This window comes from Aspergillus piperis (assembly GCF_003184755.1).
Source record: "Aspergillus piperis CBS 112811 unplaced genomic scaffold BO85scaffold_4, whole genome shotgun sequence".
NCBI lineage: Eukaryota > Fungi > Ascomycota > Eurotiomycetes > Eurotiales > Aspergillaceae > Aspergillus > Aspergillus piperis.
The window spans coordinates 1187466-1214527 of NW_020291594.1; the positions used below are offsets into that span (position 1 = coordinate 1187466).

Here is a 27062-nt window from a genome sequence, read left to right on the forward strand (position 1 = left end):
AGACTTTGTATGTATGCGACCCTGCGCAATGGTTTATAAGCTGGACTAGGGGAAGAGGAGAGTCCAGGGAAACGGGGGGGTTGGGGAAGGAAGAGGAGACAAGGAATTGAGGTGAGTTGGGCAGTAGAGGTATAAGCGGCGAGCACGAAAGGCTTAGAAGACTGCTGCCAGACCATTCTTGGAGTGACGGCGACTGAATCGCTTCTTGCCTTTGACGGACTCTGTGTCTGTGTTCTGGTGCTTGACCAATGTGGCTCGTCCCGCGGGAGCACTCTCGTTCTGAATCTCAGAGCTGCGGTCAAGAGTATTGGCATGGCTCGACAGTCCGGAGGACAGATCGCGGAAGGCGTCATCAGAATAAGAGCCGTTGCCCTGCTGGGACAGGGCCATTTCCCGCGCGCGGTCTAGGCTATCGAGCCACTCCTGGGCCGATACGGCGGTGGCGCCCATGTTGCTGGACGAGGGCTTCGGATCCTCAAAGACAAAGTGTTTGTCGCGCTATGTGTCAATGTTAGAAGTAATATACCAAATCTTGTGAAGAGAGTTCACATACCGTATCCACCACCCAGCACGAGAATCCCTTGGAATCCGTCGACGTTCGATATGACGTGCCTGGGGTCAGGAGGGAAAGCTCCAGTTTCGCCTTCTTCTCGTCCCCTCCGGATGCAGCCATGATGATGCGCCCAGATGAAGTAACCATCACCAAGCGCTGCCGCTTCTTGGTGGTGCTGCCGCCAAAGAAGCGGGAGAATTTCCGGGGTGCTTCGTACTCGCCCCCATGTTTCGAGACGGGACTGTGGGCTGCTGGGGATGATAGAACCACCAGGTTACCGAGTTTCAGAATTCGCTCGTTGGTTTTGGTCAAGACTGGGGACCATTCGATGTCCAGTTGACTGGGAGGTGGTAGTTCGGTTACCAGTCGGGGCACCACACGCGAACTGACATTAGTGCTCGAGGCAGCCGGGTTAGCGCTGGAGGCATAGCCTTCACCACCACCGCCGCCGCCGTTCAGCTTGATCGGCTCACGCGGCGGTGGAACATACGCCTTCAGACGAGGCGCCTTGCGCTTCCATAAATCCGGGCCCCATGTAATTCCCTGGAAGAACTCATGGTTCTTGATATGCTCGATGGGCAAACGACGGGCTGGATCCAAAACAAGAAGGCGTTCAACGAGATCGCGGGCGACGGCAGGGAAGCCGGTAGGGAAGTCGTAATCGAGCGCAACGATCTTCTGAAACGTCTGATATTCGTTCCCGGCTTTGAAGGGAGGCCGACCCGCTAAAAGCTGGAAAATGATGCAGCCAAAGGCCCAGAGATCGCTGGCCTTGCAGGCATTCTTATCCGTCAGAAGTTCCGGGCTTACATATTCTGCTGTGCCCACGAACGAGCTGGCTCGTTCGTCCTCCGGGATTTCGGTAGAGTCTAGCGGGGGCATCCCGCTGGAGTTCTGAGGTTTCCGTTGACTCTTGAGGATCTTGGCTGTTCCGAAATCGGTGATTTTGATGTGCATCTGACTGTCGAGGAGAACGTTTTCCGGCTTGAGATCCCGGTGAATCACACCACGTTTATGCATGTAGTCTATTGTGTCTAGAATCTGAGCACCATAGAACCGTGTACACTCCTCGTCGAAGGTGGTCATGCGCTTCAACACGCCCAGCAACTCGCCTCCTTTGCAGAGATCCAGCACAAAATATAACGAGCGCTCATCCTGAAACGTGTAATATAGTCGGACAATGCCCGGGTGTTCGGTAAGCCGGTTGAGGGTGTCCTTCTCGATGTTCACATATTTCACCTTCTTCTCCTTGATGATGTGTCGCTTATCCAGAATCTTGATGGCATATTCCTTCAGAGTTTGCCGGTCGGTTCCCAGGACAACGGTACTGTAAGAGCCCTCGCCCAGTGTGTGAGCAAAAGAAAAGTCCCGGACGCCCTTCTTGATGTAACGCGCAACCGGCTTGCCGTTGGCGTCAATCTCCTGCCTCACGGCGACCGCTGCACCACGATCCTGCCAGTCCTCGCTGCTCGCACCGGGGCCATTCTCCATGGCATACGGAGAGCCTCCCATCTGTGGCGTCGCTCCACCCCGCGCGTGAGCCCTGGACGTTTGACGCATGATCATGGGACCGTTGGTTGGCGGCAACTGGGCGGTTCGATATGAGCGATCATTGTGGTTATTGTCGCGGACGGGAACACCGGCCTGAAAAGCCGCGGAACCACCGCGAGATTCCGCACGTGCTTGACTTTCGGAGGCGGAGGAGGCCGCGGAATCGGTACGAATACGATAGGAACCCTCCCGAGCAGCTGCCAGTGTTGATGTGGATCCGTTCGCGTAGAAGGCGGACATAGGCCGGGAAGACTGCGGAGCAGGGTGTGATTGTGAGGACGACGCGTAAGGAGTGTATTGAGGACTCGTCTGCTGCGGGAGGTCAGAGTAGGGATTGTAGAGGGAGCTCCGGTTGTCTCGCGGCTTGATTGCGGGCTCGACTGAGGGGGAGGTGAGGGTGTCTTGCAGATCTGTCGTGGAGGCAGGAGCAGACGGTCGGGGAGGAGTTGTCGATAGAGAACTGGCCGGTCGTTCGGAGACGATGGTAGGTTCGCGCACCAGCTCGGGTTCCGTTACATCTGCAGCACTGGCAGCGGGCGTTGTTGCAGCATCTTCGGACGAATGTAAGGAAGAATCATCGGGATTTGCGATGCGGAGCCCCCCTAACGATTGGGATAGGCTGAGATCCCCATCCATGATGGAGGTAGCGATGGGTTTGGTGATACACCAAACCTAATTTTGGGGAGGAGAGCAGGATGAGGGTGGAGGAGGGAGGAAGAGTTGGGATTCAAAGGGGGGGTGGTGGGAGGGAGGAGGAGGGGGGAAGTGCGGGCGGAAGTTGAGGGAGAGCGATGATTTGGGGGGAAGAACAAGAAGGAGGCAGAAAGACGGAGAGAGATTAAGATGGCGGGATAGTGACCTGGCAAGGCACCAGCGTGGCACCAAGCAGAAGGTCGAGAAGGGGGAGGAGAAAAAGAGAAAGGAGAGAGGAAAGGAAGAACGAACGAACGTAAAAAAAGAAACGAGCGGGGGAAGGAAGAAAACGAAGAGGAGAGGGAAGCTGGGAAGGAAAAGGAGCTTCCCCGATGGGATGGGATGGGATGGAGTCGAGAGAGAGCGAGGAAGAGAGAGAGAGAGAGAATTAGTTAGTTGGTTGGTTGGTTAGAGAGGGGAGAGCCGGACGGGGGGGGGGACTATGGCGGCGGTCGGAGGAGTAGCGGATGATGCATTGGGGATGTGAAACAACTCTGGCCGGACCCCCAAACACAATGGATTATGGGACACTCAGGATGTAAATAGAACTGACAGTTGTAAATTGAAATAATAGGAAAAATAGCAGGGGGTAGAAAGGGAAAGGGAGAGAAAGAGAGAGTGTGTGTGGAAAATGGGAGAAAAATAATATGATTGATGAGGGAAAGGGGATAAAGGGGATCGATGTAGTAGTAAGTAGCAGTAGTAGTAGTAGTTTGGTTGGTAGTAGTAATAGTTAAGTGGTGGTGGTGGTAGTAGAGAGTTACATACGGGAAGGAAAGAGTAGTTCGAAGAGGGAGAATTTCTGCCTACAACTAAACAACAATCATCATCATCTTATTCTATTCCTGTATTTTATTTTTAAACCTGCTATGACCTTGTCTTTATCTTACTCTATAGAAATAAGAATCGTGTCATACGAATAATAATTGAAAATAATCATAAGCAGCATCCCAATGGGCATTTTGAATAATGCAGCCTGGCCGATGGATCCTCTCTCATTTCTCTGCACAGCTCAATCGGATGCCCTAGAGATGTAGATCTCATACATAAGCCCTGTGAGCCCCATTTTCCATCTGTTTCTCTTACTCACATTCCGACTAACTGATTACGATCAATACTTTATCTTCTACATTATCTACTTGGAGTATTTATATCCTTCTGTTTCACTTGCGAGATCGTGACTCGGCTCAGCCTCTTTGATGTTGCTATCCACTGATCCGTTCGAGACCGAGAGACTACCGTGGTTCGCTACCATCTCCTGCTCCATCTTCTATACTACTACACCGTCTCTTTCGCAGTCCCCATCTTGGTGCCTATTATAGAACAGATTCAACTATTAATAATCTCACTCTCCACCACCATCACCACCACCTACTGATGCTAGTCCATTCTACCATCACTCTGGAAACACGACTCACCTACGATAATATATATAGAAGAACCATCTCAGCTGGCTTGATAGAAGTCGTATCTCTCCATCGCACTTGCCATCTGGATGCTCTTTCCTGATGCGCCTTGTAACCTCGTAGTCTAGCCAGATGATTCCCCCGTCCCCATCACGAATAGCTGCACACTTCTGCCCAGCTTTGCACACTTTATAAAAGAGAAAGATAATAAATAAACTTACAGAGGCACATAGTTGTTCCTGTCGCTCTATCCACAGTTATCTTTTCTGTGTCCATCTCTCATCTGCCATCGCCCTAGAATATCTTACATCACTACCATGATTCGATACAAGCCTACACGCATTGCTCTGGGCGATGAGGATCTCCGCTACCATCTGGAAAGGCTGCTTATTCGCCATTCTCGCATGGCCGAGTGGCATCGGCAAGACCTCGACCGTGACAGCTATAGTGATGATAGTGTAGCCTTCTTGGGTTCGGATTTCTTTTCGCCCTACAACCTCTCTCCGGGCGGTTCCGTCTGCAGCTCGGGCCCCGACTCTCCTAGTCAAGGTTCCTGGCAGTCGAATCAAGACTCTGAAGTTGGCCATTCAGGATTATCCTCCATCTTCAATGAACCAGATGACTCATTGTCTGTGTTGGTGCAAGATGAGACGCGGACCATGAGCACCTGCTCATCAGGTCTCTGTGGGCCCCTGTCCGGAAAGTCCTCTCGAACAGGTGAAGAGCACCATGTGACAGAGACTACGCATCAGCTCTCATTGAAGACAATTGACAGCAGTCGACTCTCCGGTCAATCACCGGGAAAGCGGGGCCTTGAAAGGCTGCATCCTCATTCACTGACCTGCCAACCTCTCACTATAGCAACCGTACCATCGATTACTATCCCCGCTAGTGTTTTCTCGAAGAATGGTGGAAGGTGCTCGATTGTACCACATCGTCACTCACTTTCTCACCCGCTTCTCCTTGGCGCCAGGGAACTGAATCGAGAAACTCTTTCCTGCAGCACTCAGTTGGCGGGTGGCTCGCTGAATTCCATAGACACCTCGAATGAAGTAGGTGAGCTTCAAATACCATTCTCGGGCCTCACAGCTACCAAGTGTTAACTTGGCTATTTTTCAGAGAACCTGAGACAGACGTGGTCGAGATTTAAAGTGCAAGATTCGGATCTCCGTCCGAGCCTTGATCTCGAGATCCGTTCAGGATCCACATGTGTTAATCTAGCTGCGCAACAAACACAATTAGTTGACTTTCTTGCACGGCCCTCTTCCAGACCAAAGGCGGCGCTGGAGGTGATCAAGATGCCCGTTGCAGATATTTTGACCAGGAAGACACGCGGCCAGCGGGCCAATCTCTCGTTGCCGGGGTCTGCTGCCGTCCATCACAATGGCCCTGGTGAAAGATCGGGTGCAGAGATTACAAAAGCTCCAGTAGCACTTCCCACTAGAGTGCAGAACAGTGCGAGGCCAAGGTCCACCGGGGCACATCGGTCCAACCCCATTCGAAGAGTAGGCCCAGCATACCTGAGAGTGGATAAGATAGACTCAGCTAACAGAGAGCAAGGCTCCTAGGAATATAGTCTCGCATGCTACGCAGACTGAGACTGAGCAGGTGTCATTATTACCTGAGCAAGACCATGGGGGAACGGTAACACATCAGGCTGTGAATTCCTCGCTAGCTGCTCCAGCAGAGGTAGGTGCCGATCTTTCGAGGGTTAGATAGACAGTTGAAGGTCTGATGTCCTTCCGTCATCCACAGGGAGTCCAAAAGCATGGCCATGAACACAATCCTCCCCAAGAACACATGGTGCGGGAGGCGCCCGCCATTTCAGGGCTACTTCGAAATATCAGTTTTCAGAAGAGTCAGAACGCCAATAGAATCAATTTGATTGCTTCTATGCCATCGGCAAATCCACCGGTACCCGGTGGTAGAGGAAGCATGGCAGCTCCACATGACCACCACTCCGAACCATGCATGGATGTACGTATGCACTCACGTAGCCCTGTTGCGCTGGCCATCGTTAACACCTAGACAGACCCGAGCGTCGGTCAACCCGTATCTGAAGGAGGCCATGGAGTTCGATAGCTATGTCACCTTCATGACGGATGAGTTATACGAGAAAGTTGAGGTTGATGTCAAGGACTATGGCCCAACAATTCTAGGTTTAACCCAGCAATTAAGCTCGCAGGGTAATTGTTGATGTTGGCGTGTTGTGTGGAGAGGGAACGGTTGGGATGACAGCAGGGTGGAGAGAAGCATGTCATCCGCGGTGGGGAGACAGCTGAAAAACAAAAAGCACCGACGACAGTTGATATCACGCCTAGTCAAGAACAGACAGAGAGAGGGTCATGGGAACTGCTGTGAGGGGATGGGATTGATTGAGTGATGATACGTCGACCTCCTTGCTGCACCGGAGAATTTGGCCCGTACCGGGGAAAAGTGAGCTTCTAATGCTAGAATCGACTTGCTTGGGATTCCATCCCTATGAGGTGTCATATGGTCGGAGGTGTATTCAAGATTCTCATACGCCATGCAGGGCTCAGCCATTTTGCCTCAATCTGTTGCGTGGATGGGACGTAAAGCATGGGGGCGGAGTTGGTGTCCGGACCCAATGAAGGGTGAGATCTCGTGAGGCTATTCGTCATCCATCCCAATGAGCCCAGTCGACACGCAAGCTACAGAAAATTCAGTAATGATGGTGTAGTGTAGAAGAATGACGGTGTAGACTGGGGAGCTCGGATAAGAAAGCAAAATCGACCGACAATAAGGCTGAAGCGGATGGAATCCAAAGCTGCGAACTTGTGTTATGTAACCATGTATATCTTCCTCAATGATACTATTATTACTGCAAATAACACACCCAGACCTCACCATTATTACCCAGTATCACCTCAATACCAGCATCATCCTAAATCAACTAAATAATCAAAATACCAATACTATCCATGAAACAGAACACCCTCATCGCCATCATACTCCATTCAATCGTCATCGCCCATCCATGAGGGGCAGAAATAATAGAGTAAGATAGATAGTTCTGACCACCTGTCCTACCTAGGCTAGACTACTAGTACTACGTACTAATAATCAAAATCTATTTTTACCTTGGGGAACCAATTTTCCTCTGCCTGTGGATGCTGGATAAATAGTGGATACATACATATTTTTCTGCACGACTCTCCCAATTTTCGTATTTTTCCTTTCTTGGGTTTAGTTCTACTACTTACGCGTCCTGCCCCAGTGCGCTATACCGCTTTAGGTGTTTGGGCTGGCTCACCCTTCTTGGCATGGGTGAGAAGTTGGTGGTGGCGGGTAATGGATGTTCCGGGGGGGAGAGACAAGTAGGTACAGTAGGTGGTGTTTGATATCATCATGGTATAAACTATCACTATCTCTTATTTATGCGTGTTAGTCTCTAGTAGTAGTAGTAGTATTCACATGATGTCCCGAGTTGGGGGCATATGTATATGTGAATGTATGTATGTATGTACTGAAGTATGTCTGCAGCATGATCATATATAAATGTTGTGATACTACGTACTAGTACTGATGAATGAGCACAGCAGTGCTCAACTACTTAAGGGATACTTGCGTGATTACTAGCAGTAACTAGCGGTAAGTAGCATACCTAGATATACAGTAGTAGAAACAATGAGTAAAGATAATTTCCGACGTAGTCAGTGCCACTCTCTTCTTCATCCACAACCCTCCGAGCTCGAGCTCGAGCTCGCACTCAGCCTTATGAGACGGCAGGTGGGTGGGTTGGTGGATGGGGGGGATGTGGGTTAAGTAAGTAGTGAGGAAAATATGGAGTATCACACGGTAGGATAGATAGATAGTATGTTAGATATTGATTAATAGCCAACAGTAGATCCCATGTTTCACTACGTATGTCTGACACGGAATACCGATTGGACCACTGCAGTAGTATTTAGTTATTCTCTTGGTGATTGGTGTACATAAGTACGAAGTTGTAGTAGAAGACTTCATATGTGTGTGGGTTTCATGTATTCCATACTACTCCGTTCTCCATACTCCATACTCAGTTGTTGCGATGCTTCTATGGTATATATCACATTATTATACTTGATCGGGACAGAAGTGAGCGAAAATAGAAACGCCCTGCATGGGCTGATGTGCTGCACACACTGCCTCACTTCGGTGGGTGATACATGTGTCATCTGTCATGAAGCTGGATTTGATCTCCACGGGGTCGCGGCGAGACATGTAACCGGCATACGTAAATCAGCAAATTAAGTCCCTAACAGAAAGACACGCGTTTGATAAGCAACTTCTATTCATGTCTAGTAGATGGAGCAAAAGACGGCTGGAAAAGTGGATGATGATACGCATCACAAAAATGCCAAGAACATCTCCCATACATCGCTTTCAATGAGCCAAAGAGCAAAAAGAAAATTGGTAAAATAAGTTAAATAGATAGAACAAGAAGTAAAAAAAATGACGAAATATGGCTCCCGTTGATCGTAATCAGATCTCTAAACAAATCTTTTGCCCCCTGGAATCATTCAAGAAAAAAAAAAATTAAAACCCGTGTAATTCTATTAACATTTCAACCCTTTACTGGGCCTGGCTCTTGGCGAAAACCTGGGCGCCGTCAACCAGCCGACGCTCGGTGTTCTGTCTACCGTTGACGAAGTCAGGGTAGTTGAGGGTCAGCTCGACAGCGCCGTTGACAATGTTGTCAACAGCCTCAACACCGAGCATGAAAGAGTGGTCCTGGTTACCGACCTCGTAGCGCCAGCTACCGAAGCGACCACGGGTCCAGATGTCCTTCTCCTGGAGTCTGGGCAGGATCTGGGTGAGAGCACCCTCACGCTCCAGGGAGGGGGTGGGGTAGCCGTGGTCGAAGCGGCGGTGGTAGGTGGAGACAATCTCATCGGTGGGCTTCAGCATCTCGGTGTTGACGAGACCCTGAATGCAATCAGCCAGGAGAGTCTCGTGGTTGACAGGCTTCATCGAAGACTCGGAAACCTCCAACATGATGGACCAGTAAGGACCCTCCTGAGCCTCAGTGCTCTGGGGCTTGGAGCCATCCGCAAGCTGCAGAGTGGGAAGCTTCTTGGAGCCCTCGGGCTGGTTGTGGGGGGAGTAGTTGGAGAAGATGGTGGCACGGTAGAAGGGGCAGTTGTCCTCGGGGAAGTAGAGCTAGTAACGATCATGTTAGTTTTTAAGTCATTCATGGTTTACATCGAAGGTCAACTTACCCAGCACTTGTCACCGATTCTCTCGGGGCGGGTACCACGGATACCGACACCAATGACGTGAGTGGAGGAGTAGAAGAGCTGCTTGGTGAGGCCAACGAGCTCCTGGTCGCCGATCTGCTCAGCGAGGAAGTCGACAGCCATGGTGGAGACGAGCTTCTTGTAGCCGACAGTGGTGCCATCACCCAGGGTGACAGTCTTGTTGTTGGCATTGACCTTGACGACCTTGCCCTTCTCACCGAAGCGAGTCTTCTCCTTGGGGATAGTGTCGGCGACAGCGATCCAGATACCACCGGTACCACCACGGGCGGGGAAACGGAAAGTAGCGTTAGGACCCCAGTTACCAGCGGTCTTGTTAAGGATAACGTTGGTCGTCACGGCCTTGACGTTAGGGGCAGCGACACGCTCACCCAACCAGGCACATTGCATCTAATGAGAATCAGCACACCGTTACTTGCCATGTGGTCCAGCGTATCTTACCTTGGTCGTAGGCACAGCCCAAACCTTGAAGTTGTAGGGTCTCATGAAGAGGTCGGCGATACCGACACCCATCTGGCGAACAATCCACTCATCGAAGTTCTGGGGCTTGGTGTTGGCGACACGAGCCTCGAGGGCAGCGTCGATCAGGCCATCGATACAGCGGACCTGCTCATGCTTGGGAAGCATGGAGATGTTGTTCTGGAAGGGGTAGGGAACCCATTGGCCCTGGCAGCGGACGTAGGAGATACGCTGGTGGGTGTACCAGTCGTCATCCTTGGGGAGAGCCTCGTTGATGCAGTCGTCAAAGTACTTGTAGTGGGAGAAGATGACGTGACCACCAACATCGAAGAGCTGTGATTGTCACGAGTCAGTCGCTGTTTGCTTGACCAGTGCAATGTCTGCCTATTGAGGGGAAAGTGGGAATCAACATACGAAGCCTTCGGGGGTCACATCGGTGGAAGCAAGACCACCAGGGGTCTCGTTGCTGTCAACGATCAACCAAGAGGGGCCATCCTACACCCGCGAATTGTCCAATTAGCCTTTATTCGAGTGAAGGTAGACGATAGGGGGCGCGCAATGCGTACAATCTGGTTAAGACGCTTCGCGGCACCGAGACCAGTAGGGCCGGCACCAATGACGAGAACGTCGACGGAGCTGAATTCAAGCACAAAGACAACGGTCAGCAATTGTTCCAATGAGCTTCTTGTTGTAGTGAAGGCAAGCTTGCCGTTGGAGGGAGGGGGAAAGGTCTCCTTACATATCGGGGTGGGTCATCCTGCCTTGTAGAATATCCTGAAAGCTGGGGACACGGTTCAAAGTCCTGCGGGCGAGGCTGAGCATAGAAAACGAGCCTTGTGAAGCTGCAGGGACAGCAGAGTTATAAGGAGAGAGATGAGAGGGGAGGAAGAGAGAGAGAGAAGAGAGGTTGGTGATGGAGGGAGCAAGAAGGGGAGGGAGATGGGCGGGAAGGTATAGGTGTATCCGTCCTGCGGTCGGTCGGGAAAGCGAAACGTGACAAGCAAGCGGTGGGGGGCGCTTGGAATCGGTTTCAAGTTTAGGCCCTAATAGATCAAGCAATCGGATTATCGGATTTCCCCAAAAAAAGTCGACTAATAATTAATAGCAATACGTGTCGCCGAAGCCCCAGTCGCGGAGCCTTGGAAAAGGGGCAAAGGGGACAAAGCTAATTTCCAACCCCAATCAATCCAAATCATCCCTCATCTTAAAGGTCTGGAGGACGCATGGGTCGGGGCTGATCGATTCATGCAATCACCATTCATTCGTTCTGGGTAATTACGAAAGAAGTGAAAAAAAAAGTACACGAAGATAAAAATATTGTTAAAAATAAAATAAACCCAAAAAATATTCCGGGTTGCCAACCATTGATACACCTTTCCTTGCGCCATCTGCGCGTTTGCTGCTTTTTCGTTGGATCATAGCTAGGCAATCGTTCCGTAGCCCAGCAGGCAAATAGCCCTTTCTAGCCCCATGAACGCATCAAAATGTTCAAGAATAGTATCCGACTGCGTCCAGCCAGACGCCTACTACCGCAATAATGAATATTCCGCTAATTCCGATCGTACGATTGGCCCTTGTTGTCGCACTGCTTATCGTTATATCTGAATGCAGCAGCATCACCACCCCCCCAAGTCCGGCGTCAAAGCTCATCCACCTGCAAGCACTGTGATACGGGATCCATGGGGTTTTCTCGGCAGGCACCGGCCTGCCAGGGGCTATCGTCTAGTGGAATGCATGCGCGTTGCTCATTCTTGGTTTTAAGGGTCTCTAGCTTCTACGGCCTACGGAGTCCTAGCATCTGCTTTTTCTCCGTAGAGCTCCATCCGCTGGCGGAGCGACGGTTGCCGTTTACCAAGAACGGTAATGCAGTTCGGCGATGGATCTTGTGTACCCCACGAGAGCATCATGAATTCCGTTCGATAGATCACTGCTGCCGTCTGGTATCTCATCTTCTGGACCCTCGGATATATACGAAACTTCACACTCAGAAGAGGGGGCTAGGTCCAAGCTCACAGGAAAGACATATACCACTAACGGAAAACCGTGGGCAGTATGTATAACAATCCCGTGCAACTGATAGCCCGATCACCTTCATCAAAAGCTGCAGGCAAGTCATAAGAAATGAGCTGTGTATCCATTGTGCACACACATCCCTGCTGAGCGGCCAACCAAGCACTCCCTACGACCAGTGGCAGTCGATTGCCTCCTGCGCAAGGTACTACCTACTGCGTATCTAGTACTCCGCAGCGGCGTGGACCTGACCTAACTGGTCCAGGAGGACGTCGATGGCGAGCATCGGCAACATGGATCGTCCCCTATTTGACGGTCTGTCAACTTCAGGGTAGATAAGTAGGGAACACATGAGCCGGGCAACAGTCGAACGGCTCCACTTGTTGTCCTTCTTGAAAGGGAAAGGCAGAGAGGATCTTTTTCCAGAAGCGCACACAACGGTTATCAGCTTAACCTGTCTGGGATTTGAGATGCAAGCAGATGGAGTTGTCACCCACTCAGGGACTGAGGGACCAAATACACACTAACAAAAGCTTCAATTTTCGCCCCCTGAGGCTTTCGTAATTTGACCCTCCTGTCAATGCCCTTATTTCTGACGGACGCGCAAGCAGCGAATCCTGGTCAGAACTTTGCATGGACATCTGTATGCTATTGATTGAACCATACAGTAACCATGGCCAGACCGAGAACACGAACAATCCATATTGTCGACCAGGACCCGAAGGATGGTACACGTCGGCACGGGACTCCATACAACAGAACTATCCGGACCCTCGTGGGTCTGGGAAAGAGTCCCTGAGGGAACGGGCAACCTAAGGACGGCTCCGTCGTACCATTTGCTCTAAACGCCATTGAACCATGGTGATGGCGTCAGGCCCCTCAGCCTTCAGATCGCCGCATTCTCCACCCGCAAGGGACCTTTGCGGCGGCGCTATGAGCAAGTGGCCGCTGAACGCGGGTAAGACAGTGCTTGGCCTAGCGGGCTGCTTGCGTAATGCATCCTGCACCAAACCAGCCGGCGTTAATTTTGATCAACAGTGATTGTCGCAAGTCGGTGTTGATGTGTCCCTCCCCTCCATTAACATTTCTTTTGTTTTCCCCCCTCTCCCCTTCTACGTTCTTATCGGACACAATATGGATTGATCCACAAGTAGTCTAGAGGAGTACTCAATCAGCAGATAGTAATTGCCCATTTGTCGAACCAGAAGTATCAATTTAGGGGGTGAAGACGAGAAGATAAAAAAAATAGGCAAAGAGCCAAAAAGAGTGTAGATGGCGTTTCCTACCAAGGAAAGTCGCTGGGGGGCCCCATAATGGTAATAACCAGAACAGCCTATCTCTAGCCAGAGCGAGCGGAAAAGGGGCAACAACCAGCGACTACTGGGCCCCCCCGATGGTGGAGACCTGGAGATTGACACCAACCACCAGCGCTCGCCAGGACAGCAGAACTCGCCACGAGAGTGATGAGCATTTGCCTCGCCCCACGGCCGTACCGAGAGATGGTTTCAAGGTCGTCCATCCACTCGCAGATTGCAATTAGACAGCAATATATCGAATACGCATTGAGAATCGCGGTGAGGCTCGGGCAAACACCGGCAGCATCGAGCATAGAGATAATGATGCAGAAAGAGTCGCAAGTCAATGATGATGAGAACGGACAGGAAGTATAAAATAGAAGTCGATAGTAGATAGTTGACGACGTTTGCAGAATGCAGATGGAGGTCTGGAACTGGCAAATGTTTTGTTACAATTTGTTCATACCATTTCCGTACCCGGGGGCTTGGTTGTGCCAGCAGCGGTAGTTGGGGAGAATAATTTCGTAATAACCAAGCCATTACGGTACTGAATTCAAATTGTGGCCATTGCGAGGACAATTTGCTGCAATACAGTGTATGTGCCGGGTCTCCAGCCCGCTAATTTTTCGCCCCTCGTCACTCCACTTTTGGCCTCCACCGCGATGGGCTTGTTCTTCCCAGCCTAGAACTCGAAACCGCCCGTCAGAACCACTGGTGGTGTTTCACCTGCTTCGGCGTCCATGGGGTAGCATACGAATGGTATCTAATTATAATTCTCCAGCAAATCTTGGGAATATATGCACAACAAACCAGTCCAAAGGGTATACTACTATCAACTATTCTTGTAAGTGCTCAATGTGAGACCAGGCAAGGCAGATAGATAGATGGATGCAGAGAGACATCAAGTATTAAATCGGCAAGGTTAAAAATGGTTCCTTATCTAGTAGTCTACTTCCACCGTACCTTTCAATTTACTACAGTAACTAAACTAAATGCTAGCATTATCACACTGACTCTGGTTCCGGTTCATTCCTCCCACCCCCCACCAACCAACCCATCCGTCCACAGGTTAGGAAGATGTAGTAGAATGCATGCTAGCCACTAAAGTTTGGGGATTCAGGTCCGGGTCCAGAGGGAAACTAACTCCTAGTCCAGTATGTAAGTTGACGGTCAGCGCAGTACTAACCACTACTGCTGGCTCCTTGTAAATTGTGAGAAAGACGACCAACGAACGACATATCGTGTCCTGAGCCACGATCTGCCCTCTCGGTGTTGATGCGGACCCAGCCCTCTCTCTCTTGTCTTTCTCTCTCCGTCGCTCTTACACTCTCCGTCTCTTCTCTTCCCTGCCTCACAATTCCCTGACTCTCTCCTCTTCGGCACCCCTAAATAATTTTACTTGCGCTTCCCGAGCCGTCTCTTCACTCCCGCTGCCATCCCACAGGAAATCCAGCCGTAAGTAACCTCTCTTCTTGGTACCCTGTTTGCTTACCCGAGAGTTGAAAATTACCTCAACGAACACCCCCCCATCAACCAAACAGCCCCCTTCGTCCTCTCCTCTTCCTCTTCCCTCTTCTCTCCTCCAACCCCGACCATTCTTCTTCACACCCGTTCTATTCTCATTCACTCTCTTACTATCCTTTTCTTGTCCAACTCTAGTCTCACTCGTTTCCAGACTTTTCAGGCTTCTCGACTTTTTATCCACCTTTCTCTGCCAACCATTCCTTTTTCTCTTTACGTCCTTTCTTGACAACCGTTACCCGTGGCCTCCGCCAAGTTCGGACAAAGCAGCCTTTTACGGCCGCGACCTTTTGAATTTCAACGTTTCTTATCCGACCAGACTCGCACCTTTACAATGTCTGAGGGCGAAAAAGCCAGAACCTCCGGAGAGGTCTCTCGTCCGGAGCCTACCCTGCCCACCGTCAATCCCGCTGTTGATAAGGCAGAGCCCCCGAAGCCTGCCTTCCACCCTGCTGTCTATGTCGGGTAAGCTACACCAAGATTGAAGGACTCGAATGGAAAGAGTACTAAGATAATATCAGTGTCTGGATCACTTTGAGTTCCAGTGTCATCTTGTTCAACAAGCATATCCTTGATTATGCCCAGTTCCGTAAGTTCTACACTCGGTGGCTCCGATTTTTGATGACCATATCGCTAATTGTTCTCTCTGTTCCTAGGTTTTCGTACGTTGCTCGTGACTTATCTCGATATCGTCCCGCAGTCCAACTAACGACATCTAGCTATCATCCTCACAACATGGCATTTGGCATTTGCGACCTTCATGACCCAGCTTCTGGCGCGCACCACCACTCTGCTCGATGGACGGAAGACCGTGAAGATGACTGGCCGTGTCTACCTTCGTGCTATTGTTCCGATCGGTCTTTTCTTCAGTCTGAGTTTGATCTGCGGTAATGTGACTTATTTGTATCTGAGTGTTGCCTTCATCCAGATGCTCAAGGTCAGTCGTTCCATGCCGAGCAAGAGTTTCCCTTGCTGACTTCCCCCTCAGGCTACTACCCCCGTTGCTGTTCTTTTCGCTACTTGGGGTATGGGCATGGCTCCTGTCAATCTCAAGGTCCTGATGAACGTCAGCGTTATCGTGCTTGGTGTCATCATTGCTTCTTTCGGTGAGATCCGCTTTGTCTTCATCGGATTCCTTTTCCAGCTCGGTGGTATTGTCTTCGAGGCCACTCGTCTGGTCATGGTTCAGCGCCTGCTCAGCTCTGCCGAGTACAAGATGGACCCTCTTGTCTCCCTCTACTACTTCGCTCCTGTCTGTGCTGTCATGAACGGTGTCACTGCTCTCTTCCTTGAGGTCCCCAACCTTACCATGGGCCACATCTACAACGTTGGTGTCTGGACATTGCTGGCCAATGCCGTTGTTGCTTTCCTCCTCAACGTTTCCGTTGTCTTCCTGGTAAGAAACACTTCTTCGCCGCGTTGCTACATGGGGATCAATTTACTGACGCATCCACACAGATTGGCAAGACCTCCTCCCTCGTCATGACCTTGTGCGGTGTCCTCAAGGATATCCTTCTGGTCGCTGCTTCCATGATGATCTGGCAGACCCCCGTCACCCTCACCCAGTTCTTCGGTTACTCGATTGCTCTCGTTGGTCTCGTCTACTACAAGCTTGGCGGTGACAAGATCAAGGAGTACACTGGTCAGGCCAACCGTGCCTGGGCTGAGTATGGAGTCAACCACCCCGCCCAGCGCAAGTTCATCGTGTTCGGTGCTATCCTCCTCATCTTCTTCCTGCTCATGGGCTCCATGGCCCCCAGCTACGCCCCCGAGCAAGTTGCCAGCGTCAAGGGTATGCTTGGTGGTGCTACTGCTGGAAATGCCTAAAGGACCGATTAAAAGTCCAGGTGGATCCAGCCATGCGCCTGCCTTAATACTCAGGCGCCGTCTGAGGTGAGCCAGGAGTGGTAGCTTATGTTGATGGGGAATGGGGACTGGAGAAGGTCCCGGGGGGCAAAAGTTCTACCCGCGTGTCACGTTCGCTTTTCTTCCGCCATACTTGGATACGTATGGTGATCTACTGTTATAAAGGATAATATTTCATCTGCCGGGGTAGTTCTTTACGAATAGGGATGCGGGGTGCATCTGGGCCGGCCACATGCGGGGAATGCAGCCGGGCCCAGAAGACACGGTTGATACGACATGGATTTCGAATCCGACGGGGCTTTCACAATTATTCGTTGCGCGACCCTGTTTTTTTCTTCTTCCTTTTACCATTTATTTTATTAGAAGGATTTTTTGTCGGTGTATTGCTCGCGATTTGGCTCGATGACCATTTGTGACGTGTGAAACTAGCAGGAAGTTCAGGTGTCGGATATCATTTTCGCGACCTTTTTTGCTCGTCATCCCATTCTCCTGTTACTATAGGATTTTTCTTTTTGACTACTTTACGAGGAGAACCTTCTCATCAACCGAATAGAATTTCGTCAAGTTCCAAGTGTTAGTTTCGGATTGGTGCCTGAGGCATCACATGGTAGGGGCTAGCTGGGCCAAGTTCTGGCTAACTTACTACTTACTAAAGTTCCTTGGCTGGCAACCCCCTGGTCAGTCAGCAGTCAGTGCGGGCCTTTAGGGTTGAGCCAATCACGGCGCATCGAAAGCCTCGGGCTTGAGCTGAGTGGTTCGGCCAATGGCCTTGCATCCAGTGAGGGCGGCCGCGCGGACGAGGCGTGCCAATTGAGCCAATGAGAATGAGCTTTAGCGAGTGGAACCCACCCCATCGTTGCCCGGGACGATTCCCCCTCGACCAATAATGAGCGCATCCTTGCGGGTTGATCTGAGCCCGGTGGATCCCGTCACCTGTTACTGTACGGTATGGTATGCAGTCACGCCAAGGGGTGCACAATCCCTGCGAAACTCTCAGACCTCCCACGGAAATGGCAGGCGACACAAGCGTATGGCACGGTAAATACACGGGTCTGGCCAATGGCAAATCCTGCTCTCCGCAATGATGAATGGAGGATCGCAAGGCGCATCCAAAGAAGCTCCGATCACACTGACTTCTCGCTCTCTCGTCCGCATCCGTCAGCTTCTGCTGCTTCTTCTTCTCCTTCCTTTTCTGCTTCTTTCGCGTGTTTCGTTTGGTTCCTCGCTTTCCTCCCACACTTTTCTCCCTTCTTGCTTTCCTTCCCTCCGCTTCTTCTCCTCCACATCTTAGCCGGTGATCCCGTGGTTCGCTTCTTCGTTTCGGCTGCGCATCTTCTCCTTCCTCCGTTTATCCTCCTTCCATCCATCTCTCTCTCTCTCTCTTCTTCCCTTCCTCTCCTGCACGTCGTTCTCACTGTATCTTGGGTCAATCTTCCCATCTCATCTTGCTCCTATCCTTACCTCTTGATACCCTTCATCCTTATATTCCATATCTCCCATCTCGTACCCTTCCATTGTCACCTGCCTGCCTGCCTCTCTTCACCCTTTCGCGCATCACCTCTCGTCCTCTCCTTTGGGTGCCACACCATAACTTATATACACAGCTTGGATCGCAAGATCCATAGGTTGCTCTCGTTCTTCATTTCTAGCTCACTGGACAGACAGAACAGGCTCCCTTTCGCTTCAATCTCGTAGTCGCTGCATTCGACCACGCCTTCGCATTCATCACCATGTGCCCAATGCTGCTGAACGGTCTCTCTGATGGCCCGGCGATGGTCCTATCCCCTCCCCAGGACCACGCTTTTGTTCAATTCCCTCGCCAGCCCAAGTTCACCCACGACACAGAGTCGCGGTCCTTCTTCTCCAATAACAACAACCCCTTCCAACCATCCAGACCCTCCCGCAAGAGGTCGCGTGACGAAGACTCCTTCGAAGAAGCCATGAACGGAAGCAGCACTCCCATGTCCATCGTGGCTGCTTCTGCTCCGCAACCCAGAAAGCAAGAGGTCGAAGAGCCCATCTATGGCGAAGGCATGGTTCTCCTCAACCCTCGCACTAAGATGGCCATCTCAGCAGAAAGCCAGACTGGCACGTGGTATGAAGAGACTGTCGAGAATGTCACCACCGCTGCCCCGGTCTCGTCGCGTCGTTCCGGCAGTCCATCTGCTAGCCGTAAAGCTCAGCGTCTGGATCCCGCTGCTTCCAATTTCGACGATATCACCCTCTCCTCCATTCAGCGCAAAATAAACACCGAGCACCAAGACGACAATCGCCGAATCCTCAACGCGGGTAACCGCTCCGAAGAACCCACTGTCGACGACGCTACGCGTCTCCTCGGGATCAGCTGGCAGCGGATTGCGACCGATGACGCCGATATGGCGGCTGCCGTGCGCGGCTGGAAGAAGTACATTGACCGGCAGTTCGCGACGTACCTGGCCGATTCACAGATCCTCTTGAAGAACCGGGCGCTCAATGCCTATCTTGTCACCGCACGACCAATGACACCAATGGGGGTTTCCCCTACACCGGCCTTTTATCTTTTCAACGATGACCTCTCCCAAGGACAGCTCGTGGGTTCCACATGGGAAGCCTGCCTCATGAACCTTCGCTCGTCTCCCATCGTTTTCGAAGGCACACAGATTCTGAATGCCGCAGACAGGCCGCTCAACAACGGCATGGCCTCGATGGGAGCTCAGAACCTGCTGGGCGCGAACCAGGTAGATTCAGGTCTTCCACTCCTCCAGACTCTCTGTGCCCAGCCCGTGAACCACGGCAACGGCATGGGGTTGAACAACAGCGTAGGAATGGGGACGGGGATGGAGATCGACGCGTAAGCCATTGGCAGCAGTCTTATCAGCAGCAGAAAAGGCACCTTTCGACGCATAACACCTCACGCTTTGAACAAAAAACCCGATCGATTAACGGACTCGACGGACATACAGCGGAAGCGACTTTCAACTTCGACCGAAACCGCTCTTACCCCCACCAGTTCGGCAGCAAAATTTCTGATTTCCGCTTTTCCTCTTCTCCTGATGGTGGTGTGTCTGTCATCTTCGCTTCGCCATCGTAATTAAAATTCGGATTTGACATATGTTTGTGGAACTTTTCTTTCCTTTTCTTTCTTTGGATTTGATCTTATTCTTTCTTTGGCGCAAAGGGTTGGTGGTGGGATGGCTGGGAATGGGTATGGTCATGTGGCCGGTTGGGTCACATGGGTTTGGATCTGTTGCTGCTTTTTTGGTTTCATTTCAATTTTTCTCCTTTTGGTTCTCTGATTGTTGATATATATTTGCCATTTTCACATATCGTCAACACTTTGGAAAGAAACAATGAATGAAAGAAAAAAAAACATCAAGATAATACTTTTCTATATTTTGGTTGTAGGAGAGAGGAGTGAATATGTGGGAGGGGAAGTAGCAAGTGGCGGTCAAGATCGCCAGCTTTTGCCAGATACAGACTTAGCCATAATAGGGTTCATGAATCTCCTCCCAGAAACACCACCTCCAAACTGCCCACCAGCCTCTCCTTCCCTTCATCTCGCGCCATCAACCACTACATGGCCCATCCTATTGATGTGAATCCTTGGTTTCATAGGAGACAAGGGTTGAACTAATATACGACATAATTGCCGTCCTTATCAGTCTCGTTTGCATTCCCGGCCCAACTTAGCTCACGGGTCTGGTTTCCACCCAAGTAAACCCTTTGTCATCCTCCCGAATAGGCTGTGCCTTCTGCACTCCGAACAGGGAATCAATGTCCTCGAGACTCAAGTTAGCTGTTTCGGGATAGTAGAAGTACACGATCTGAGACGTTGGCAAACATTCATCAGCAGGCCGGTGGCGCTATGGGGGGATCGGAATGTATGTCCCGAACTTACCGGTATAAAGGCGAGGTTAAAGGCGACGAAGATGAGATACCCTTTCCATGCCAGGTCTCGGATCAGCGTCGGAGATATCATGTTCACGAAAAAGCTCCAGAGCCAGTTAGCCGAAATTCCGATGGCTTGCCTATTTGCGGTACTGAGAGTTAGCCCTACTCCAGACCAAAGTGGCCCGCCACCGGTTGGAATGGGGTGAGTGTCCTGGCCTACCCTTTTGTCCGGACTTGTTGGGGCAGTAGCTCTGGCCCGTATACCCATGGTATGCAATTGATCGTGGCCCCATAGATGAGCATATACAGAAAGAAGAAAGCCACGGAGGCCGTAGCGGTCGACTTTTCCAGGTTCGTCCCTGCCGGTGCCGGGTGTTAGATCAATTCCCTAACTCTGTATTCCGAGCCATACGCCGGGCTTACCTTTGAAGGACAGAAGAATGGAGATCATGAGTAGGCATACGAAGAGGCCAAAGGATCCCCACATCATTGGGCTCCGCCGTCCCAATCGATCGGAGTAAAAGATGGGATAAAAAGCACCTACGGTAACACGATCAGCGCTCTGTTGCTGCGGTGGGGATGGGCTGGAATTCCTCAGCACCTATGACAAACATCAATTGGATCACTCCACTGAGCAATAAACTCAACTTGGCGTCGAGGCCCACGTTATCTTCAAGGACTAGGAGTAGGCATGTCGTCAGCCATTGATCGGACATCACAGGGAGGAATGACCGTAGGTTTTACCTGTAGTGACATAGGTCTAGGGCATGGAGTTAGCTTTTGCTATGCAGTGTCCTTGAGGTTCACTTACGACAATCAAGGGAGCCCCTCCCATCTGGTTCGTAAACTGTAGCCCATACGCCAGCAAGATTCGTCGACCCGTATGAAGCTCATCTTTCTTGAAGATCTCTGACCACTTATACTCTGGACGACCATCGTCTATGGCCCTGAAGATATTTTCAGCCTCCTGGGTCACTGTTGGATGATCTAGTGGTAGATCAAAAAAGTCGCTTAAAACTTGCAAGGCCTCCTGCCTCCTATGCTGACGGCACAACCACCGAGGATTCTCCGGAAGTCTGTCCAACAAAAGTGAGATGACATGCTCAGCTCGGACAACGCGTGGCAGTCCAACTTACCCTAAGATCAATATGATAACGAGAATTGCGATGATCACTTGACTGGCGATGGGCAGCCTCCAATTGATAGGTCCATCCACATAGCTCATGCCATAGTCGTACCAGTACGCGATGGTAATACCTACACCGACAGCGAGAGGTTGAGTGCAGACATACATTCCTCGTTTGCGTGCTTCACATAATTCCGCTTGGTACACCGGCACGGTCGTTGTCATGATGCCAATTCCAATCCCAGTGAAGAGCCGGGACACGAGCAACTGCGCTTTGGAGTAGGAGCTGGTCTGGACCGTTGCCCCAATCTGTAAAGCGCCGTTAGCATCTGCATGTGAAAAGTGAGTCTGGGGAGACACATACTATAATTATACACATCGCAAGCCACACGGACTTTCGAAAACCTAAATTGTCACTTGTCAAGAAGGCCACCGCTGTGCCAAGGAGACAGCCTAGATTGTATATAGACACTATGATTCCCATTACAGCTGTAGTGGGATGGTGGACGATGGAGAGAAAATCAGCGTTGTTGATAATCCCAGAAAACACTGCCTGGTTGTAGCCTATCCATGACAAAACTGAGGGTCAACATATACTGCACCCTAGGCGCGTTCATCAGGTATCTCACCGAATAAGGCGAATGCTGCTTGGCAGGTGAACATGATGGCCAGCCGAAGGCTGAGCCCCCGTCCGTACATATTGATTCTGACCATAATCGCAACCGTGGGAACAGAGCGAGGAAGGTCAGCGACTGAAATCGAACCTCAAGCTAAATGTATACTGGAAGTACGATATTTATATATGTACTTAGTGGGATCCCATCTTCGTCATTAACCGCGAAAACCAGGGGGGTCAAGACTTCTGTGGACCCGTGGCACACAAATTTGGTGCGCAGGAAGCGCAATAGTCTGAATAGTTCTCCTCATGATGAGGTAGTATCCCCATCGGATATCTGAAGCCCCAGTAACCCATTGTAGATCGACGCAGGATCCTCCATACCAAGGACCGGTAAATGCCGCAATAGGATGGAGAACCGGACCTGCAACAAGAACCAGCGAGTCAGACGACGGGTTGCTAGCATTCAACGATACGACCTGCCCACCTTGTACATTCCTCAGGGTCTGCGGAGGATCGACTTCCGACTGGCACAAGGCTAGGAGACTTCGAATATCATTTCCAGGATAGATATATCACCACCACACACCATGACTCATATGCAGCGTCAGCACATAGAAGCAGTTACAGGAGTTCAAGTGTAGATCGATGTGCTCCAGCTGTCGTATATCGAAAAGACCCCCTCCAACAGCAGGCAGTTGAACTGTACGCACAAACTCGCACCATCAAACTCCCAGAAGGGGGAGCCCCTTGCCTTAATTCTGCCGGGATCGTGAAAGTCACAATCTAGGCAGCTCAGAAACCTATTAATAGTTCCAAATTTACTGACATTCTGGGTTGCTAACAGGGCCATAGTCGATGGTATCGATGGAGCCTCCTGATAATAGGGTTCTGCTAGGCTTTGCCTCCAAGTGGTGAGTTGCCACACACCCACCAATGGGGGATTAATGTTCGAGACCGAAAAGAGGGGAAGAGGCACAAGGTTTGATGGCATAGATGATGCAGTTGGTGGAGTGTATGGACCTGGGATAAGGTGGGGAGATGAAGTTGCAGACTACGCGTTTCGTCTCGTTTCGATGCCTGCTACACGTGATATCGGCCTCAAAATGGCAAGACAAGCAACAAGGAAGGAACCAAGCGAGTTAGATCATATGCCCCATCACTTGCTTTTCAAGATTTAAGCCTGGAATGACTGGGTATCAAATTCCCGTCGACTTGGCGCCGGACTCTATGTACATGCCTTGCGGTGAAATACAACCCTGCTATCATCGCAACTTTAATCACTGCCATAATCACTCCCCTCGTCATAATAGTCACCATAGGTTCCAGCAAGCGCCGCGTCAACTCCGTCATCCTCCATGTCATCCTCGTCGTCGTAGTCATCCTCTTGTTCGTCATCCGAGTACTCGTTCTTTGCTCCATCTGCGGGACCGAGGACTTGCTCATTCTGACTCGCTTTCCCACCTTGATCCGTCAGGGCCTGAGCAGCAGGGACCGCTGAGCCACGCGCCGGACCCGCGGTAGACGAAGAAGCTCCAGCAGGTTGGCCACTTGAGGGGGTTGCAAGCCGGGTACGCCTCAAGGCCGCCTCTGGCTCGATACTGGCGCTGCGGCGTGACACAACACTTTGGCTGCGACTCAGGCTTCGGCTCAAACTCTCTTCCTTAGGTTTGGAGGCCTCGTCGGCCCCTTCGTCGCCAAATAGTGACTCCAAAAGACGATAGTTGATCTTTTTACTGAACCCTCTTCTCTCCAACATCCGACGGGTAGCTTCGGCAGGGGTGGAAGCCCGAGTGCTGCGGCCATCGGCGTCTTCACCTTCGCCTTCAAGATAAGTAACGTCGCCCAGTCTACCACGGCGGCGTTTCCGCGGCTTGTGCACGCGACCGTCCGCGCCAGGGTGGGAATCGGCCTCGGCCAGAGCTCGCTTGAGCGCTTTAGCTTGCTGGGTCCTAAGATAATCTTTGTTCTCATGGACCCAGATCCGTTCTTTAATCTCAACTTCCGCAGGAGAAAGCAAACAGTTAGACACCTCCGGATCAGATTCAAACTCCGCAGCGTCGATCTCTGTATTGTCAGAGACGACCTTCCTCGGAGGACCGGCACTTGTGTCAAACATGTTCGATCCTTTGGACAACAGCGCGGTCATTTCATTCTCCAAGGCCTCCTCCGATGCAATTTGATCTGGCGAAGGTGCTGGGAGCGGGGGTCTCTTCGGACCCTTCTGGCGAGCAGACTTGGCGTGCTCCTCGCCAGCATCCGAAATGGTTTCGCTTGCAGCAGAGGCAGTCGATTGGCGACGTTGACCGCTGCTGGCCGCTAATAATGCCGGATCAATGGGAAGACTAGGAATAGCAAATCCGTCTGAGTCGACACGCCTGTGTTGTTGTGCTTCCTGTATATCACTCTCCATCTCGGCAGCCGTTTCCGTGGGCCGTCTCTTGAAAGAGCGTGATGGCTTTCGTCCTTCTCTAGCCCTGGCAAAAGAAGGTGGGTCATGCGCGTTTTCCAGCTGCACGGAACGAAACTGGTCGACTGTAAGTTCACCACTTTCGGTGGAGCTGAACTCGTTCAAACGCTGGCTAATAGTGATCTCGGTGACCTTGACGACGTAGACAACCTCTCGAACAGTGCGACGAAAGTTGTTCATGCGGGCTGCAAGAATCAAGGCGGCACCACAAATACCAGCGGGACGACGACCCGTCGTCATCCAATCGCGGTTCATCCGCTGTACGATACGGACCGCCTCGCTCGCCACCTGCATGGTAGCTGACCCAAATTCAAGCTGTTTGGCAAATCTGTAGATCAAACTCTCCGGGTCAATCGGGTTCATCAGAAACACGTTACCACCCAGACGCAACTCGTCAAGCAGAGCTTTGTAGGTCCGGCCTAGTTTGAAGACGTTGATCATTAGGACATCGGCAAAATCGATGAGCATGATGGTGTTGCCATCCTGCCGACGACAGGCAATGTATAAACACACAGCAGCTACAGTCTTGGTCCTTCGACCTTGAATGAAGTTCAACCCGACTGCCAGCTTGAACACCTGACCAGCAGCCTTCATGGCACTCTCTGGAATAGTCAAGGCACGAGATAGCTGAGTGATGTAGCGGTTACCGTTTTGTTCCGTAATCTCGCGGCTTTCAGCGCCTCCACGCTGAAAGCCAGGGCCATAACTGCGGACATGGGATTGATCTTCGCCGACAAAGGTACCCTGAACGACTGCTGCACCTGACGACGATTCCCCGAACGTCACTTCGGAGACGATGTTTGCTTCACTGATGACAGTACCACACCCGGAACAAACCTTCTGGCCGTCATCCTCTACGATGTGAGGGGCAGGACAGCCCGGGTTAGGGCAAGTTGAGGTTTTGGGGTGGGTAGTTGGCCTGGCAGGCTGAGGCCGAGAAATTGGCTGGGGACGCCTGATTGGAGTTGGATTGGGCGATTTCAGACTGGCTAGTCTTCCCATAGGTGGCATTGGGCCGCCGCGTGGGGGAATGGGAGCACGCATCCCAGGCCTAGGGACGGACATTGTAAATGCGACGGGATGGCTCTGTTGGGGGGTCGATGATGTCCACGAGCGGTGGTAGTAGGTTGGTCCAATAAGATAAAGAAGAATAGACAATCGATCACACAGGGTCTATCATGCCTATATGGTCCACACAATGATCCTAGACGTAGCGTGATCCAATCGTCGAGTTGAAGGTGCAGCGACGAGCCAGACGGAGGGGCTATAAGAGCGAACAAACCGCACAAAGAACACTCCGGCGGGGTTTCAAGATGTTATCAGGGGGGGCTGGTAGGGGTGTTATACGGGTGAAAGATAACCAAAACCCCGTATTCACTGGACCGACTAGAAATCGTGAAGAGAAACTGGGTATAGAAATCAACCCGCAGCTGGGGTAGTATAAGTAAAAGTAGTTGATGAAAAAGGGAAGAATGAAATGGAGGTGATTCAAGTGGGCGCGACGCATCACCGACGTGAAAATTATGACGCGCCTGTCGCGGTGGTCCAATGGAAGAGTCACGTGGCACACCGTGTCTTGAAGGCCGAAGTTCGTTTCTGCCTCATTCCTCACTGTCTCTCGTTCGAGTCCCCGAGGAGGCACTTTCCGGAAATGCTGCAATCCCCGTTGCAGGCTAGCTGACCTGCAGCTGCTTCAATACCCTTTCCGAACTGTGGATTTATTTATTTCATTTCGAATTCTCAATTTGGGGATAATTTCCAGTGTATCTTATCTGTTAAAAGTCCGGTGGTACCGTTTCATTAGGCCATGTTAGGCTGTTTGCAGCTAGCTACTACTAGTACTATCTGCCACTTCGCCCTCAGCTATTGAGAACCACAGCATTCTATAGTGAAAGTTACGTGCAAAGCTTCACTTCAAATTTTGTAAAAGTTGTTTCTATATATTTAGGCCAAGGAAATAGGCGTTTAAAGCAGCCTCCTCGATCAGCCGAATCTAATCTGGACGATCGCATCTTCAACTTCCATCCATCTTTTTATTTTTTTTTTTCCCCTGAGAGCTTAAACTGGGACCGAATCCACCAAAAAGATCCGCTAACTGCTTAGTGAGCCAATCCAGATCAACCAAATGCCGGAGCTTTAAAAAATTTCGCCACATATGTAATTCCCACTTTTGTCTAAACTCTCCTCCACAGGGATACTCGTAGTATCGGGAGATAATGCCGGTTTACCAGCAGAGGACTCGAATGGATCTCTTCAATCACATGCGCCCACGATGGGGAAGTTTGATAAGAATCGTTCATCCAGGGGCAGTTGGTACATATGACTTACATCACCTACACACAGTAGCATTTCTTCTCCGTGGAGGGTG

The 27062-nt window shown here is 51.0% G+C and overlaps 11 protein-coding genes across 11 annotated transcripts; 4 read left to right on the plus strand and 7 right to left on the minus strand.

Moving 5' to 3' along the window:
* Window positions 1–153: 153 nt before the first annotated feature.
* On the minus strand, window positions 154–2740 carry BO85DRAFT_457296 (PDPK1 family serine/threonine-protein kinase; the record flags this gene model as incomplete). Its single annotated transcript, XM_025661504.1, has 2 exons — window positions 154–498; window positions 554–2740. 2 exons carry the CDS (start codon window positions 2738–2740, stop codon window positions 154–156), a joined length of 2532 nt encoding a protein of 843 aa, XP_025518384.1.
* A 1780-nt stretch (window positions 2741–4520) lies between these two features.
* BO85DRAFT_457297 (uncharacterized protein) lies at window positions 4521–6400 on the plus strand (the record flags this gene model as incomplete). Its single annotated transcript, XM_025661505.1, has 5 exons — window positions 4521–5259; window positions 5323–5708; window positions 5764–5892; window positions 5959–6180; window positions 6236–6400. 5 exons carry the CDS (start codon window positions 4521–4523, stop codon window positions 6398–6400), a joined length of 1641 nt encoding a protein of 546 aa, XP_025518385.1.
* A 1241-nt stretch (window positions 6401–7641) lies between these two features.
* On the plus strand, window positions 7642–8628 carry BO85DRAFT_436119 (uncharacterized protein; the record flags this gene model as incomplete). The annotated part of the gene is made up of 7 exons (XM_025658561.1): window positions 7642–7675; window positions 7814–7815; window positions 7878–7989; window positions 8032–8038; window positions 8069–8088; window positions 8300–8361; window positions 8512–8628. 7 exons carry the CDS (start codon window positions 7642–7644, stop codon window positions 8626–8628), a joined length of 354 nt encoding a protein of 117 aa, XP_025518386.1.
* A 150-nt stretch (window positions 8629–8778) lies between these two features.
* Window positions 8779–10742, minus strand: BO85DRAFT_457298 (protoporphyrinogen/coproporphyrinogen oxidase; the record flags this gene model as incomplete). Its single annotated transcript, XM_025661506.1, has 6 exons — window positions 8779–9366; window positions 9426–9851; window positions 9903–10253; window positions 10335–10415; window positions 10487–10556; window positions 10660–10742. The coding sequence occupies 6 exons, from the start codon at window positions 10740–10742 to the stop codon at window positions 8779–8781; spliced, it is 1599 nt and encodes a 532-aa protein (XP_025518387.1).
* A 2287-nt stretch (window positions 10743–13029) lies between these two features.
* Window positions 13030–13600, minus strand: BO85DRAFT_447022 (uncharacterized protein). Its single transcript, XM_025659628.1, has 2 exons — window positions 13217–13600; window positions 13030–13085 (listed from the first exon to the last, which is right to left on the minus strand). Exon 1 carries the CDS (start codon window positions 13537–13539, stop codon window positions 13270–13272), a length of 270 nt encoding a protein of 89 aa, XP_025518388.1. The 5' UTR covers window positions 13540–13600; the 3' UTR covers window positions 13030–13085; window positions 13217–13269.
* Window positions 13601–14757: 1157 nt separating this feature from the next.
* On the plus strand, window positions 14758–16696 carry glfB (UDP-galactofuranose transporter). Its single transcript, XM_025654759.1, has 6 exons — window positions 14758–15211; window positions 15268–15335; window positions 15403–15408; window positions 15466–15683; window positions 15735–16142; window positions 16205–16696. The coding sequence occupies exons 1-6, from the start codon at window positions 15081–15083 to the stop codon at window positions 16571–16573; spliced, it is 1200 nt and encodes a 399-aa protein (XP_025518389.1). The 5' UTR covers window positions 14758–15080; the 3' UTR covers window positions 16574–16696.
* A 926-nt stretch (window positions 16697–17622) lies between these two features.
* BO85DRAFT_228183 (uncharacterized protein) lies at window positions 17623–18197 on the minus strand. Its single transcript, XM_025654758.1, has one exon. It carries the CDS (start codon window positions 18049–18051, stop codon window positions 17737–17739), a length of 315 nt encoding a protein of 104 aa, XP_025518390.1. The 5' UTR covers window positions 18052–18197; the 3' UTR covers window positions 17623–17736.
* Window positions 18006–19693, plus strand: BO85DRAFT_228259 (uncharacterized protein). The gene has a single exon (XM_025654760.1). It carries the CDS (start codon window positions 18343–18345, stop codon window positions 19444–19446), a length of 1104 nt encoding a protein of 367 aa, XP_025518391.1. The 5' UTR covers window positions 18006–18342; the 3' UTR covers window positions 19447–19693.
* Window positions 19694–20277: 584 nt separating this feature from the next.
* Window positions 20278–22271, minus strand: BO85DRAFT_485609 (sugar transporter-like protein; the record flags this gene model as incomplete). Its single annotated transcript, XM_025663335.1, has 10 exons — window positions 20278–20415; window positions 20490–20619; window positions 20703–20841; window positions 20906–21022; window positions 21084–21161; window positions 21227–21242; window positions 21294–21558; window positions 21619–21917; window positions 21973–22172; window positions 22238–22271. 10 exons carry the CDS (start codon window positions 22269–22271, stop codon window positions 20278–20280), a joined length of 1416 nt encoding a protein of 471 aa, XP_025518392.1.
* A 90-nt stretch (window positions 22272–22361) lies between these two features.
* On the minus strand, window positions 22362–23243 carry BO85DRAFT_447026 (uncharacterized protein). The gene is made up of 2 exons (XM_025659629.1): window positions 22712–23243; window positions 22362–22648 (listed from the first exon to the last, which is right to left on the minus strand). Exon 1 carries the CDS (start codon window positions 23075–23077, stop codon window positions 22859–22861), a length of 219 nt encoding a protein of 72 aa, XP_025518393.1. The 5' UTR covers window positions 23078–23243; the 3' UTR covers window positions 22362–22648; window positions 22712–22858.
* A 257-nt stretch (window positions 23244–23500) lies between these two features.
* BO85DRAFT_365406 (transcription factor TFIIIB subunit BRF1) lies at window positions 23501–25738 on the minus strand (the record flags this gene model as incomplete). The annotated part of the gene is made up of 1 exon (XM_025655737.1): window positions 23501–25738. The coding sequence occupies one exon, from the start codon at window positions 25736–25738 to the stop codon at window positions 23501–23503; it is 2238 nt and encodes a 745-aa protein (XP_025518394.1).
* Between the last annotated feature and the right edge of the window lie 1324 nt (window positions 25739–27062).